This window comes from Ambystoma mexicanum, chromosome 12, assembly GCF_040938575.1.
Source record: "Ambystoma mexicanum isolate Mex_15411 chromosome 12, UKY_AmexF1_1, whole genome shotgun sequence".
NCBI classification, from domain to species: domain Eukaryota; kingdom Metazoa; phylum Chordata; class Amphibia; order Caudata; family Ambystomatidae; genus Ambystoma; species Ambystoma mexicanum.
In genome coordinates, this window is record NC_090936.1 from 535714672 (window position 1) to 535731156 (window position 16485).

Below are 16485 nucleotides of genomic sequence, written 5' to 3' on the forward strand. Positions count from 1 at the left end.
TTCATATTCTCCTGCCCTTGCAAGTAATTAAACTGAAAGTAAACCGTCTGAGCACGATGTGCACTGCCTCTTTAACACAAGGGAACGCAGAAGCCCTACATTGGTCCCTCGGCAATCTGTTCACCTAATCCACAGCTGAGCGCCTGCAACGGGCTATCCCTCCTGGACAGGCTATGTGAGCAATACCACCTTTCCTGCTCAAATGGGCAAAGCTGGGCAAGGTCCCCTGGAGCCAGCATTTCAGCTTCCCCTCCTGTTCCCAATTTTGGACAGCAGGATAGGAACCTGTGGAGAGGATAGCACTACATAATACCCGTGTTTGGCAGCGGCCCATGAAACCAACATCCTGTCACATGACAGGAACAAAATAGAAGCATGAAGTAGGCAATGATGCGTCATTGGGCGGTGACTCCACACAGGTAGCAGGTAGAACAAAAAAGCTTGGAATTACTTCCGGTTACATGTTGGGACCCTCATGTAGTAATGACTGACACAAGGAATAGGGATGTTGGGTTAATGGGGCATAATGACATGACATGTAGGGATTACTTAGATTAATTACCAACTGGCAAGGGCATAGAAGCCCAGGCTTTTTAAAATGTGCATTAATAAAATGATATGGGCAATTCCTTTGCAGAAAAGGTGGGATGCTAATCAGGCACACCTTTCCCCCAAGATCAATGCCAAAAGCGTGGTGTACACGTACGCCCTGCTGGATCAGTGCCATGATTTGCAGTTGTTCCTCTGCAGTGGCACAGAGCAGGTTCAGGGGTCCCAGGTGCCCTCTTCACAGCTGCAGTCACAGCCAAGTCTCTGCAGCACAGAGGTTGCATTTAATACATGCAACTCTGTTCCCAAAACCATGAGAGTTACCACCATGGTGGCAGTTGTAAACTCGTAAATAAGCTATACCTGAGTGACGGTATGGTAGCTAGCATCTCTCAATTATCCAAGCCACATCAATCTGACATCATCTATGCTTCAGCACTGTGAGCCCAGATCAACTGTGGAAGGGCTATGTGCCGTCCGCTTAGACAACATGGCCCTGCCAAACGACGGGACATTAGACTGGATGGCTATGCCTCTACTTTGCTCCTTTATGAAGTCAGGTAACACCTCTCCAGCGAGCTAGCCTCCCGGTAGGAGCTGGCTTGGGAAACAGGAGTCAGAGGGGACACCCATCCTGAAAGAATTAGGGTACTGCATACCAAAAAGGACTTTGATGCTAGTGCCAAGGGAAGAGGGCAAAGTAAGTGTAGAAAAGAGGGAGATGCACATAGCAAGGGAACAATGCCACCATCCGGTTTCCCTCTATATTCTTTCTTCCTTTCTGTCCTCGCCACTTCCTTTACCAAAAAGCACTTTGATTGTGAGGTCAGAAGGAAAAGACCACTTGATTCAAGAACAGGGATTGGAACACTAAAGCAGGCTTGCGTTTTCCCCCCAATCACCTATGGAATTTTGCCTTTAAAAAGAAGGAGTCTCGGATTCATCTCTGGACTTCAGCCCTTGATGAAGAATTTATGTACCTTGTTGGGAGAGCTGCTCTTTTCAAAGTCCTACAATTGCAAGGTGAAGACAGGTCATCCAAGGAAGAGGCAAACTCTGCTCACTAACCATCCCAAGGGAACATTAGGGATGACCTGCTGCTGGAACAAGATATGCCTCTCTGCTGCCAACCTTGTACCTAGGGGCCCACAGTGATGAATGACTCCTGCAGTTGAGTGCTTCAGCTTCCCCCTGTATTTGGGAGCTTGAGAACAAGGACTACTCTTGCCACAGAGACTATGGAGTGGGACTCACAGCACCCGAGAGCCAAGACAACCAAGATCCTTGCACTTTCATTGAACCACTTTGAACCATGATACGAGCCAGTTTTAACCAACAAGACCCTCTTGTGGTGCCTTTGGCACAAACCGACTTTGGATCAAACAAAGAAGCAACGCTGCACCCGCAACACTCGAACCACAGTTCAAACCGCTAGCCTTTTCGGAGCGATCCAGTCGACAGTCAAACCAACCCTGGTGTTCTTCCCAAATCATGAGTGTCGAGCACAGCATAGAACCGACTCAGCTTGCGCATCCTGGCATCAGCCAATCTGCCGTCAAACTAAACCTGGTGATCGCCATGATCCACATCACTTCGAACGACAGCAACCTTCAGTTCAACCCCGACTCAACATCTGCTTGCTGCCTGGACTACCGTAACTGCCTCATTAGTGCCTGAATCGTAACACTGCCAAACCACCAATAAGAGCAAAATGTATTATTGCCTGATAACAGCCCCCCCCATGTCTATTCTTTGGCCCTAGAGACTGGGTAGTTCAATTTTGCTTTCAAGAACGCATCCTTTTCAGAGACATATTCTTTTAATATGACTTTTACCCTTGTTCCATAACCCAGAATGCTGCCCATTTCATCTCCTACATGTTCTGTGCTCTTTCCACAGGGGTGGGACTTTGTGGTTTATTTACATTTAGTTATATGGTGTGTTTAAAACATATTTTTATATAGAGTCTTGACTGAACATTCCTTTATTTTTGACTGTTCTACTTTGCTGTTGGGGTTGCTACGGCTTTACATCACACTCTATGGCCCTCATTACAACACCGGGGCTAAACCATGGCGCTATTAGCACCATGGTTGCTGCCGGTATTTCAACAAGTCCGTCATGGTGAAATGGGGAAGTACCACCCCATTCCAAGGTTGGCGGGGCGCTACTTCCCCATTTCACCATGGTCCTTCCCCATTCCCATTTTTGCCCCATAGGGCATAATGGGAATGTCCTTAAGCATGCAATCCTAGGGTGTTCAAATTAGATTGTTTCCTGTTAAGTGACCACACTTACTTCTGATCTAGGTAGATTCACAGATGCCAACTGTCTGTATGGATAGATTGTGCTTTCTCTGCCTCTGTGAAGTGAAAAAGAGGTACACACTCACAGGGAACCAAAGAGGTGTTCACTATTAAAGCATAGCTCTCAACTCACCCGCTTTTGGCGGGTGTCACCGGCCTTGAAAGCAGATGAATCACCGCCAAGTCCTTCATACGCCCATTCACTTCTATGGGCCTCTCACCAGCCAAAAACAAAATCGGGTGTTTTCACCCGCCATGCTGACAAACAAGGTTGGGAGCTATGATTAAAGTAACACCTCCTAACTCGTAAATCAATAGAGTCTCCTCACGTACCTTGATTCTCATACACTTTCCAATGTATTTTGGCAAATCGCGGGTGTAAAAAGCATCAATCAAGCAGCCTCCCGCCCCACGAACGCAATATATTCATGGGATCACGTGACAAGCGAGTGCCGAGTAGCGCTCCGGTCACGTGATCAAATGTAATAAAAAAAAAAATAAGTACTGTAATACTAAATGTAATCTCCTCTTACTAGATCTTAATAGGTTATGTAGCTTCTTTAGATGGTTCAATCAGCTAAAAAAGGACTGAAAATGTGATCAGCGGCACCGGCATGTTAACGTCCAGTCACATGATCTTCTGAAGTAGCTAATAACAACAAATCTTCTTAAAGTAACAAAGGCCTCATTTGCTTGCTATGTGTCTGCAAATGTGCATACTAGCTAGAACGTTCAGTATACACGGTATATGTCAGTTTGCCATAAATTGTCGTCATCCCCTAACAAAATACATGTATGTAGACAAATGAGTCGCTTAGGAGATTGACTCATTCTCTTAAATTAACATTATTAAAATTATAAAGTTGTAAAAGCAGGGGGGGGGCGCTAGAGAGCCCGACCAAGATGGCCGCAGGTCCGTGAAGCTCTCCAGCACCCGATCAGATCCGGCAGGTTATCCGGCAGACTCCTGCTCCAAATTTAAACATTGGCAGCAGATATTGGAGGTTCATTACATTGGGCCCCATGGAAGCGTGTCTGGCATGAAACGGTGCCATAATTGCAGTTGCAGGCCAAGTGGCGTGGCATGGAGGAGGGTCGGAGAGCGGTGCATCGGCCATGGCGGTCCCCCGTGTGGAGGTACGGGAGGGCAGCTCAGCTCAGGCAGGAGCGGAGACACACGCAGCCTGCCCTGGTGGCGTTGTGGGGGGGGGTACAGCTCTCGGAGCTTGAGACTGCTCCTGACGGAGGGGCGCCCATCGTGCAGCCGTGGAGCGGCCTGCAGGACTGCACTGCAGTGCTGAGTGGCCAGCGAAGCAGACACTGGAGGCGCTGCCAGAGAGACGGAGCAGGCGGGCACTGCTCGGGACGGAGGGAGTTCCCCCCATCGCCCACAGTGGATAAGGCGGAGACATTAGTTTTCTCGTGGCCAGGGAGGAGGGGCCACAGGCTGAAACGCGCGGCAGGCCGCGAACTGGACTTTTCTGGAGACGCCGGGGAAACAACTTGGAGGTGTCGGCCAGCCCTCTCGCGCCTCCATCGGACCTGAGGAGACCACGCACAAGGGGCTGAGGGGGGGGGATTACACCAGGCACTGTCAAGTCGGCGAGGCACCAGATCAAACAGTAAGCTCCAAGAGGAGTGAATGGGACTGCTGAACCCCGCTTGGGACCTGGGGCTAAAGGGTGAGACGTCCGGAGAGGGGACTGGCGGTCGAATATGGAGAGGAAAGGAAGACCTTCGGAGCGACCAGACATTCTGAGCAATTACGATTGTGGAAGCCCAGTGGACTTGCCAGGCGGAGGAGTCTGCGCGGGTGGTGCGTGGGTGTAAAGGGTCAGAAACATTGATTCTGTGGTTGAGGTGCCTAGTCCCGGGGAAGACGGTGCAATAGAAGCTGTGTTCCGGTCTAGGAGGAAGTCCAGTCCCTGGGTGAAAGCTCTAATCCCGATTCATCTCTCTCCGCCGGCAGGTGTGTGCGGGTTCTAACGGGTGCTGGGGGAGCGGTGCCACGAGTCAGAGTGACGCAGGGGGGGGGGGGGCTCACGAAGCCACAGATATTGGATTCATAAACTAGAAGTATCGAGCTGGCGCTTGCCCGGGGCCCATCCCACCCACGGAGCATGTCAAAATACGGTAAAGGGGGCAAGCATCAAGCGAAACTCCACTTCGAATCGTCAGCCAAACTAAAAACAGTGCAATAAAGGGAGATTCTCCTACGGCGCATGCCCCAGGGGCAGATCCGGACCCGGCCGCCGCCTTTCAAGACATTAAAGCTATGTTTTCGCAGCTGCAGTCGGGGTACAGTCTCTGGATGGGAAACTCGACACCTTGACCTGTAAGGTAGATCACATGCAGGTCTGTCTGGTCAAGCATGGGGAGAGACTGGATGAAGCGGAGGGAAGACTGTCCAGAGTGGAAGATATGGCGGCCTCGGGAGAAATGCCTGGGGTAAGAAAAGACCTGGAAGAACTTAAGGAGAAGCAGGAGGACCTTCAATCGAGGTTGAGAAGAAACCTAAGAATTGTGGGCCTTGCTGAATCAGCCGACCAGAGGGATATGGAAGCTCTGGTTGAAAGAATACTACTGGAGGCGCTGGGGCCTGAAGGGTTCTCCCCAGTGTGCGTTGTGAAGAGAGTGCATAGAATCCTAGGCAGGAGGAAGCCGATCCTGGGAGCGCCGCCTAGGCCGCCGATTGCTCGACTATTGAATTAAAGAGATAGGGACACAGCGCTCCGGAAGGCGCGAGAAAAAGGGACCGTCACCTACAAGGAGGAAGTCATCAAACTCTTCCCTGACTTCTCGGATAAGGTGCAGGCGAACAGGAGAACATTTCTTGATGTGAAAAAACAGCTGCGTGGTAAAAATATAAAATACGCCATGTTGTTCCCAGCTAAGCTTCGAACACAATGGTCGGTCCTTATTTTTTTCAGTCCCCAAGAGGCTGCATCCTTCTTGGACATGTTGCCAGGGGCCTCTGTGCAGCAAGGGTATAATGCCTGACCAGGGCCCTAAAGATGCTTAGCGGTTCGGATATAGAGGCCAACTGCCGCATCTGGTCTTACTCGTCTGAGCATGAGCCGCTTTAATAGGACGGTGTGCTGGGAGGTCGGGCTTGCAACTGCCCCTGGTGCGAGAGCCAATTGCAAGTATGCTGTGGGAGAGTGGGGTGGGAACAAACCGACAAGTTGGGGGGTTGTTGGTACTGGTGGGGGGCAGGGGACTTACGGTACAGAAGGTGCAGATAATTGAGAAGACAAGAGGCAAGTGGAAAGCGTGCATTGTGCTATTAATAATGGCAACACTTAAATTCATGACCTGGAACGTTAGGGGCCTTAACAGCCCGCCTAAGTGCCGGAAGGTTTTACAATATCTGAGACGACACCAGGTGGGAGTGGCCTTCCTCCAAGAGACCCATCTGACAGTAGATTCAGATTCTCGCTTTGGTAAGAGCTGGGGGTGTCAGAGGTATTTCTCCTCCGATTCTTCATATTCCAGGGGTGTATGCATACTGGTGCACAGCTGTGGGGTTTCGACAGACCATGGTCCTGAAATATCAAGAGGGCAGAGCACTGGTGGTACAGAGGATCATCCAAGAGCAGCTGTACACACTGATCTGTTACTATGGCCCCAATCAAGAAACAACAGAATCTTTAGAGTGGGTCGAAAGACAGCTGGGAGCCATCCCTGAGGGAGGAGTTTTATCGGCGGGAGATTTTAATTCTGTTCTAGACCCGGCCAGGGATCGGGTGGGGAATGCCATACGCACGAGTAGTAGAATCTCTGTCCGGATCCAAGGCATGCTCACTGTGTGGGGAATAGAGGAAGTATGGAGGGTGAGACATCCGCTGAAAAATCAGTTTACACACTTCTCTGCCCCACATGACTCGGCCGCACTGCTAGATTATTTTCTGGTATCCCACGAGCTCATGGGTCAGACCACAGGGGTGGAGATTTTGGCTCGCACCCTCTCAGATCACTCCCCGGTCCTGTTAACTATCCATTTAAGAGGCCGCGTGGTGATGAGGCCCCCGTGGAAATTCAGGAGCAATGAACTCACAGATGTTATCTTTAGGAAGGAGATATCGAACACCATAGACAAATACTTTGAACTTAACGAGGGGTCGGTATCCTCGGTGGGTACCCTATGGGAAGGTTTTAAGTGTGTGATAAGGGGGGAGTGCATAGCTAAGGAAGCGGAGATCCTAAATGGGATACGAAGAGATCTGGCTGACAAGGAGGAGGAGATACGCGTCCTACAGGAGGCAGCCCCCATCCCATCTAGGGCCCAACAAGGGGACATAATCCAGAAACTTCAAGAGTTTCCTGCCCTAGCCCAGCATGAAGTAAAGTATGGGTGGGATAGAGCGGCACCCCGGAGATATGGTGAGGGTCAGGCCCCGGGACGATTACTAGCCAAAGCCACTGGGATGTGTAAGGAGGGGGAATAGAGTTGAGATGATTACGGACGAGTGGGGGATACACAACTTTGAAGATGAGGCAATAGTCCACGAATTTCAAAAATGTTATCTCTGCCCAATCGCGGGCTAATCAAACGGATATTGACGCTTATCTTGACCAGGTGGGACTGTACTGGTGCTCTGAGGAGCAACATGAGTGGTTGAATAGGCCATTGACATTGGAGGAAGTAGTAGGTGCCATTAATGGGCTGCCGGTGGGAGTGGGGGGGGGGTCCCCAGGCCCGGACGGCTTTACGGCCGAATTTTATATATGCTATATTGACAAATTGGCACCATACCTACTACGGGTATATCAGGAAGCTGTATCTGAGGGTTGATTGCCGGATTCCCTGCGGGAGGCAGTGGTTGTTGTGTTTTTGAAACCTGGGAAACCTTGGGGGGGGAGGGAGGGGGGAGGATTGCTCCTCGTATCGCCCGATATCACTCATTAACCTGGATAATAAGATCATGGCTAAAATCTTGGCGGCAAGATTGGTGCCGTTGATGCCAACTTTAGTCAGGGCTGATCAGGCGGGATTTATTCCTGGACGGTCGACATAATTTGGGCTAAGGAGGATGTTTGGGCTCATGGCGGCTCTGCCGAGGGATGATCCAGTGGCAGCAGTCTTACTGGATGCCACTAAGGCGTTTGATTCCGTCGAATGGCCGTTCCTGTTTACAGTATTGCGCAGGTTGGGCTTGGGAGGGTCCTTCTCCTTGGTGTCATTACTATATAAAAAGCCGGTAGCTAGAATAAGGGTGAATGGGCAGACAACCAAACTAATTTCACTTGAGAGGGGGACACGCCAGGGCTATCCCCTATCCCCTCTGTTATTTGTCCTAGCTATAGAGCCGTGGGCCGAATTGGTTAGAGAGCTGCATTTACATCGGGGCATTCAGCTGCATACCTATAAGGTAGTAATTTTGCTATACACAGACGATATGGTCCTGTTCATCCGACAACCAGAGGTCAAACTGGACCCGATCATGTTCGACGTTCAGCAATTCAGGGAACTGTCAGGGTTACAGGTGAACCCTAACAAATCTGTTATATTTCCGCTGACGGATGGGCTGGGTCGCTTTCAAGATAGGTGGGGTTTTCAGTGGGACCTGCTAAGTACCCGATACCTGGGAATCACAATAGGCAGAGATGAGGGGGTGGTCTACCGAAGTAACTATGGGGAGGCATTTGAGTCGGCCAGACTGGCGATGCTGAGGTGGGGCTCGCTCCCCCTTAATTTGTTCGGTAGGATCTCTGTAATCAAAAGGTCGATTCTCCCCAGATTTCTGTATGTGTTTCTTAACGTGCCAATAAAAGTACCCAAGAAGTACTTCAGGGATCTCCGCTCGATAGTGTCGAAATTCATCTGGGCTGGCAAGCAAGCACGGGTCTCGTGGGATAAACTTATTGCACCTGTTCGGAAGGGAGGGGCTGGCCCTGCCAGATTTAGAATTATATTACACTGTGGCGCAAGCAAGTTCCCTCCAGTACTGGTATGGTATGGCGGCTGAACGTAGGCATGTGGAAGTAGAAAGGTCAATTGCATCACCAGCGTTGTTGAGGTCGGTTATTCTTACTGCTCCGAACCGCCCGCGAAAAAACCCGAAACCCGGTCAAGTTGACGTGTGGAGCATGGTCCCTTCTGGAAGGTAAACCTAGGGATAGCATACTGTACTCGCCAAAGCTCCCAGTTATATATATCCCAGATGTTCCCCTAACTAGTGAAGTACGGTATGTGGCGTTGATGAAAAGGTTGGCAGTAACTAAATTTGGAGATTTGTTCCCGGAGGGGAAGTTCATATCCATCACTCAGCTGAGGGAAAAAAGGAGCCCTCTCTGTGCTGGATGTGTTTTTTGTACTATAGGCTGATGGTTGAGCTGCAGCGACTGTTTCTGTCCTTTCCTGAACAACCCCAGGCAGCGGAAATGCTTGATAAGGTGATGGGGGGGGGGGAAATCTAGGGCAGGGGGTAGTCTCTGGGATGTATGCGATGTCTTTGCGAAATAGACAGTCAGTCACGAGGTCACCGCGGGAGGTGTGGGAGAAAACATTGGGCAGGGAAATAACAGAGGCCACATGGGACTACTGCTGTGAAATGGTCCGTAAGGGTGCAATCAATACCAATTTTAAACTGATTTCAAGTTCCTGCACCTGTACTACTATCCCCCGGTCCAGTTGAAAGAGTACTTGCCCCAGAGGTCAGGGGCCTTTGTCAGATGTCGACAGGAGGTTGCAGGCTTTCTCCATGTGGCATGGGAGTGCGGGGAACTCAGGCAGTTTTGGACGCATGTGTTTGAAGTGATTGGCGATATTGTGGGACAGCGGCTTACACCAGACCCTATAATGGCGCTACTGGGGTACACCAAACAAGTTCCTGAAGAGACTCGGAAGCTGATAAGTCTTCTTGTAATCTTAATCCTGGCAAAACGCAGAGTGGCTATGGGGTGGGGTAAGAAACGAAGCCCCTCGGCAGCCCAGTGGTCCGAGGATATTTTGTACTGCAACGACATGGAAGCCAGGTGGGGCTCAATGCAAAGGAATGGCTGGGGAAATCGCCAGATATGGGATGCATACAAGCTATATCTCCTGAAGCAACCAAGAGGGGAGGACTCTGAACCCTGCTCCCCGCAGGGAGCCATGCATGAACACTCCCCATAGAGGGGCATCCACCTGCTTTGGTGTCCTAGCTGAGGCTCACCGTGCCGTGGGCATGAGACTTTGAAGGCATTGGGATGTTGGGAGCTGGGTGGATGTTATGTCAAGAGCCCAGGCTTCCAGAGTGTGCTGTCCGCGAACTCCTGGACTTATTGTGTTGCAAATAGCACCATATTCATGTTCGTAACATGAAGTTTGTAATTCGTCTGTTGATTGCCTTATCATGGTTTAGTTCAGCACCAGTGTATGTGTACAGGGTTGAGCGGGTGTGGGGGAAATGTTGATTGTTGGTTCTGCTGTTAAGCGAAAACACTAATAAAGAAAGTAATTTAAAAAAAAAATAAGTTGTAAAAGCAACAGTTCAACAATCTCTCATTCATATTCCATTATTGCATCAAATCACGATCTTGTTGTAAACATGTACATATTTTAAACATACCACTTTGTTGTGTCATTTATAAGATTAACTCTACACACCTTTCAATGATGTGTTTACATAATGGTATTCACGATCTAATAAGAGGTACAACGCAATCTTCTACATAGGAGTATATACTAAATATAATGCTACCCTTCATTTGATTATTGGCAGAATATCTACTGCTGATCTCGTAAATGTTGCTTACTAAGAGGCTAATATTAATTAAAAAATAGTATGGTTTAGTTAAATCCCCAACTTGTCTATGTTGGTCTCATATTTTTGGTAAAACAGAGTTCACAACAGTGTATTACAGACTGTTAAATACACAAACTCATTGATCAAAATATCCAGTATTCCAGCTCTGGACTTGATAAATCTCCTGCTTGAATAAATGAAAATGCATAATAGTTTACTGCAGATTCTTACATAGGAGATGTCTGGACCAGGATTTGCACTCCTGTAAATCCACAAAGTGTATTGGAGAACATTAGAGGAAACAAGTTAGATCGTACTCTGTGTTCAATCCTCTAGGGGTTAATGTTTCCAGGCGGTCAACGTTATATATTTATATACTGTTATTAAATGGTGTATATTGATGTAATATGACTCTAGAGTACTTGGATTCTAGAACCAGATGAAAGATAAGATACATCGGTTGTGAGAGCATATAACTGGGGACCTTTGATTTATTTTAACCACAAATAAATACACAAGTATTGTATCTACTCATGTCTATGATCATTCTGCGACGAGGAGCGTCCAGTTAGGAGCAGAGGTCCTGGGAAAAAGAAAGCAAGTCTGGACGTACGAACCAACAAATCACCGTACTATCAAAGCAAAGAAAATACAAAAGACTATGGTGCTGGCAAGTTGTGGCGTACTGGAGCATAAGTGAGCCCAGTAGGAAGGAAAAAACAGCGAGTCACATTCAAATATATACCAGATTAACGAAATACGTACGGATAACAGTGACTGCATCTGCATCTTTTGAGCGGAGTGCGAGCATGCAGAGTACATCTAAAGGACCTTAGAAAATGTAAGAAAACGTGCGGCTGCAAATTTAATGTGCTAGGGAGATGAAAGATAAGATACATCGTTTGTGAGAGCATATACCTGGGGACCTTTGATTTAACCACGAATAAATACACAAGTATTGTATCTACTCATGTCTATGATCATTCTATGACAGTCAATCCAGGCAATTCCTTTCTGGTGTAACATCTTCACTATATCTCTCCCCTCCGTGGCTGTTTCAACTGTTCTAATATCACAAATTGCATTTGTGATATTGTGTCTGCATTCTTTGAAATGTTGTGGCAGTGGCGATTTCTCAGATTGGGTACGGATATTTGACTTATGTTCTGCCCACCGAATTTTAAGTTTTCTTGTAACTCCCACATAGTAAATACTGCAGGGGCATCTAATTCCATAAATTACATTTATTGAATCACATGTTGAGGTATGTTTGAGGGCAATCTATTTCCCTGTATATGGATGTATAGTATTGCCTTTTATGCATTTTAGTTTATTTGATGTACTATTACATTATCTTACATATTGGAAAGATATTGCCAGTAAACGACCAACACCTACGAGATTGAATGTATGGGTATGTTTCTAATCTTTTTCTGAATATTAGCGTCTAAGCAAGCAGCATTTCCGAGATCAGCAGTGGATATTCCGCCAATAATCACATGAATGATAGCATTATACTCATGATGTACTCATATGTAGAAGGTTGCGTTGTACCCCTTATTAGATTGTGAATACCATTACGTAAACACAATTGAAAGATGTATAGAGTTAATCTTGTAAACGGCACAAAGTGGTAGGTTTAAAATACGAACATGTTTACAACAAGATCGAGATCTGATGCAATAGTGCAATATCAATGAGAGATTGCTTGCTTTTACAACTTTATAACTTAATGTTAATTTAAAAGAATGATGGAATCTCCTCCTAAGCGACTCTTCATTTGTTTACATCCATGTATTTTGTTAGAAAGGGGAGGACAACAATGTATCGCAAAACGGACATATACCCAGTATACTGAACGTTATAGCTAGTATGCAAATTTGCAGGCACATAACAAGCAAATGAGGCCTTTGTTACTTTAAGAAGATTTGTTGATTATTAGCTACTTCAGAAGATCATGGGACTGGACATGAACACGCCCGTGCCACTGATCACACTTTCAGTTCTTCTTTTCCTTTTAGTTGATTGTAAGAGGAACATTTTTTTAAAATTACAATTGATCACTTGACCGGAGCACTACTCGGGACTCGTTTGTCACGTGATCCTGCAAATATATTGCAATCGCGGGATGGGAAGCTGTTGATTGCCGCTTTTCCCGCCCGCGATTCGCCAAAATACATTGCAAAGAGTATGAAAATCAAAGTACATGAGGAGACTATTGATTTACGAGTTATGAAGCGTTACTTTAATAGTGAACACCTCTCTGGTTCCCTCTGAGTGAATACCTCTTCTTCACTTCACAGAGACAGAAAGCACAACCTATCCATACAGACAGTTGGCATATGCCAATCCACTTATATCAAAAGTGTGGTCACTTAACAGGAGACAATCTAATTTGAACACCCTAGGATTACATGTTCAAGGACATAGGTTAACAGACGCATATTTTATTCTAGATAGAAAATCTAACAGTGGATAGCTATTTTCATCGCACTGCTTGGTTCGTATGAACATTTTTGGACCTTTCAACTATATTACAACTTCAACTAGAAAACCGCAAGGTTAGTAATATTCTCTTACGTAGTAGCCTAGCTAAGTAATTCTAATATTTGTGATTTTAATAGTTGCTTCCCGAAGTTTAACTCAAAATATTAAGAAGAACATTTCTTTATTTATAGATAAGTCTTCTTCAGGTGTGTGTGACTCAAATAGTTAACACTCAAACCGCGCAGTGTCAGCAGATCTTTCAGCACGACCCCCTTTGGGTTCAGGACTATCTTTGATAGCATTTCTGCTCAAGTTGGACTCAAATCAATCTGTGAAACTATTTTATACAGTTGGACTTTACTTTATGTACAGAAGATATATCATGGGAGTACAACATAATCTGTCAGAGTTTGAAACCATTTGTGAATACATGTTGCGACAATGGGAAACATGAACTATGTATGTATTACGTTGATATATGATGCAATATATTCTACAACCTACAATTCGGGACAAATTCTGAGAGTGTTTATTATTTAATAAATGTGTGATCATTTGTTAAAATAACTTTATCGACTACTCCAAATGATGAAACAACAAATTGTTTTTCTTGAATATGATCTTGTAATTTCATTGAGGGAATTTGTTCTTTTCCCCATTGTAGTGTGCACTGCCATTTGTCTGACGTTTTTTCAGACAACACCATTTTTTTCAGTTATAGTGTACTCCATCCCTCTAGCCAGGGTAAGATTTAGCAGTTGCACCTCAAATTCACAATCAATATACATTAAATTTATTTCATTATGAATTATTCAACAAATTATATTGTGCATCCCTCCACTCTTGGACTCTTATAACCCATAAACAATGGATATTCTGTCTCAAAAGAAGGTGTAAGGGACTCCCAGACCTCTTTATGCACATTTATGGGTACTTTGGGTTCTCACCCTAAGTTACCAGGGTAATCCAGATGTGGACCCCTTGCTCACTGTGCTCAGAGAGGCACAGATCACCTCACTGATGAGGCCAGACTAGGCCAAAACATGCGTCTGGGGTTGCTGTTGGTACTCTTGTTCAGAGAAGATTTGCCTAGAATTTCAGTGCTGGACTACCTTCGGGTGGGACGAAGAATGTTTCCTCTGTGAAAAGCACAGTGAGCTATGCTTGGTTGGAATTCTCCCGGGGGGGGGGGGGCATACACCCAAGAACAGGTTAATGGGCTGTGTTTGTGCCGGTAGAGGTACTCCCAGACCTCTTTATGCTCATACCCATACTTAGGGCTTTGTTGAACCCTTCAAAAAAAACAGGGGGCGGGAGAGGGGGTCTCAGATACTGCTTGCCCCATCACCTACGGAGTATCTTGCATAGTCCCAATTGGGGTGGTTCTTCCTTGAGGAGAAGGGATGAATTGCCTGGATTTGTCAGTCTATCCAAGTTGGGGATTTCCCACTAACGTAGGTTATGCCAATTTTACTTGAAGTTGCTTATATGGTTTGGTCTTTGCAGTTTATTATTGGAGAATGTCGAACTATCCCTTGATTAAAATTTTTATTTGGTTTAGTCAAACCTTTAAAAAACTGCAGCAAAGGGGCGTGGCTTATTTTGCATGGTATCCACTGCCACCAGCCAGAAACTCGACAAGGGGGGACTGGACAGTGCCCCCTTGGAAAACAGACCCAGGGGCAATCGAATTACCCCTACCAGTACTTCCACAATATGATGGTTTGTACTGGTTCTGTTCACAATTTGAGACTAGTAAAGCCAATGGTGACTTTACATGTCCTGGGAGACAGTAGTCAGTCCCAGGGTATGGCGTCTATGTTTGGGGGTCACTATGACACCCCTGTGTTACTGCACTGAGGGTGCTGTGTAACACATACCAAAAACATATGAAGCCCTATGGAGTAAAAGACCCCATAGCCCATAAAACACATTACATAGTCAAAGGACATTCTCAAATCATGCCCAACAGTGAGAAAAAAATAAAAATAAAATTAGAGTCTCACTTTTAGCAGGAGAAAAGAAATAAACCCCAAAAATCCAGCAAAGCTGCTGGGGGATTCACTAGGTTTGGGAAATTAGCCTTAACAGAGAATTCTCCCTAACAGCCACCATGTTGACGGCCTCAGACAGGGGGAAGAAACCCGAACTTGCCGCACCCACCGTGCAGGACCATCAAAAACAGGGCGACCCCCCTGCCACCAGAGGCGACTTACTAGCATTTATGGCGGACATTAAGGCCGAATTCAGAGCCTGCATGACAGAGCTCTCCACCAACCTGGAACAAACCAATAACAGAGTCACTGAGGTGGAGCAGAGACTAGAAGAGGTCGAGGACCACATGCAGGACCAAGCAACAACGCTGGGCGAAATTCAACAATCAGTCAGAGCCCTCCAGGATAGGTGCGAAATTCTGGAGTTCAAACAGGAGGACTTGGAGAATAGGGCCCGCCGCAATAACCTCCGGATCCGAGGCGTTCCCACCTCGGTCCCGGACAAACAACTGGCTGAATATGTGGGCGATTCCTCCCGGACCTAGACAAGCCCCTATTATTGCTGGACCGCACCCACAGACTGCGCCCACGCAGGGTCCACTTTAACTCCACAAAAGAGGCCATATCCGCCATCAGTCGCTCAAATAATGAGCTCACTTTTCTGAGCTCGCGCCTCCAGATCTTCTGAGATCTCTTGCTCCTAACCCTTCAGAAGAGGAAAGCACTGCAACTCTTAGCCCTTTTCCTTCAAGAAAGAGAGGTCCGGTAGAGATGGCTCTTCCCAACAGCCCTGCAATTCTCATACAACGGCACTCTGCGGAGAATTGCCCATCAGGAGGATGCCAGCAAGATTATGCACCCTTCCTCCCCCACGGAGGCCACCCCGACGACCTCAGAAAACCGGGAGTCCACCCCCACCCCACAGCCCAGACGGTCCGCCTGGTCGAGAGCCTCCCAAAACAACAGGAAGAGGTAAAGGGCACACAGGCCTGACAACTGGAATCAACGCCACACAGTCAGTCTAAGGGCCCTGCCCCCCCCCTTTACAACAACTCGCCTATTCCAACGCAGCCGAAGATTGTTACAGCTCAATGCGGCGGGCTTCACTCATGGCCCATGCCCATTCCAAGGGACGTTCCACCTTTATGTCCTTGGAAATCCAAGTTACTTTAATGACTCAATTGGCCCTGTTGGCCAGGGGTTTGGCACACCAACTTAGTCTTAACCTACACTAATGATGACGTCTGACCGTCTTCCCTCCGGCCCCCTCCCACCGGAACTTGGCCCGGCTGGGTCCCCAACCCGAGAAACTCAGACACTACAGTGCCTTTCGCTAAACGTTAACAGGCTGAACTCCCCTGCTAAATGCAAATCGATCTTACAGAAACTGCAGGATGAGGAAGCCGGGGTGGCGATGCT

The 16485-nt window shown here is 47.1% G+C and overlaps 1 protein-coding gene across 4 annotated transcripts in view; it reads right to left on the minus strand.

Moving 5' to 3' along the window:
- The window catches only part of PNLDC1 (PARN like ribonuclease domain containing exonuclease 1), a 1498562-nt gene extending 1495255 nt beyond the window's left edge, over positions 1 to 3307 (minus strand). For all 4 annotated transcript variants that reach the window (XR_011281806.1, XM_069628834.1, XM_069628833.1 and 1 more), the window contains exon 1: positions 3189 to 3307. Coding sequence is in view for 3 of the 4 variants with exons in the window: in XM_069628834.1 (XP_069484935.1) it covers positions 3189 to 3200 (12 nt within the window). In the remaining variant the exon portion in view is untranslated. The remainder of the gene's footprint in view (positions 1 to 3188) is intronic.
- Between the last annotated feature and the right edge of the window lie 13178 nt (positions 3308 to 16485).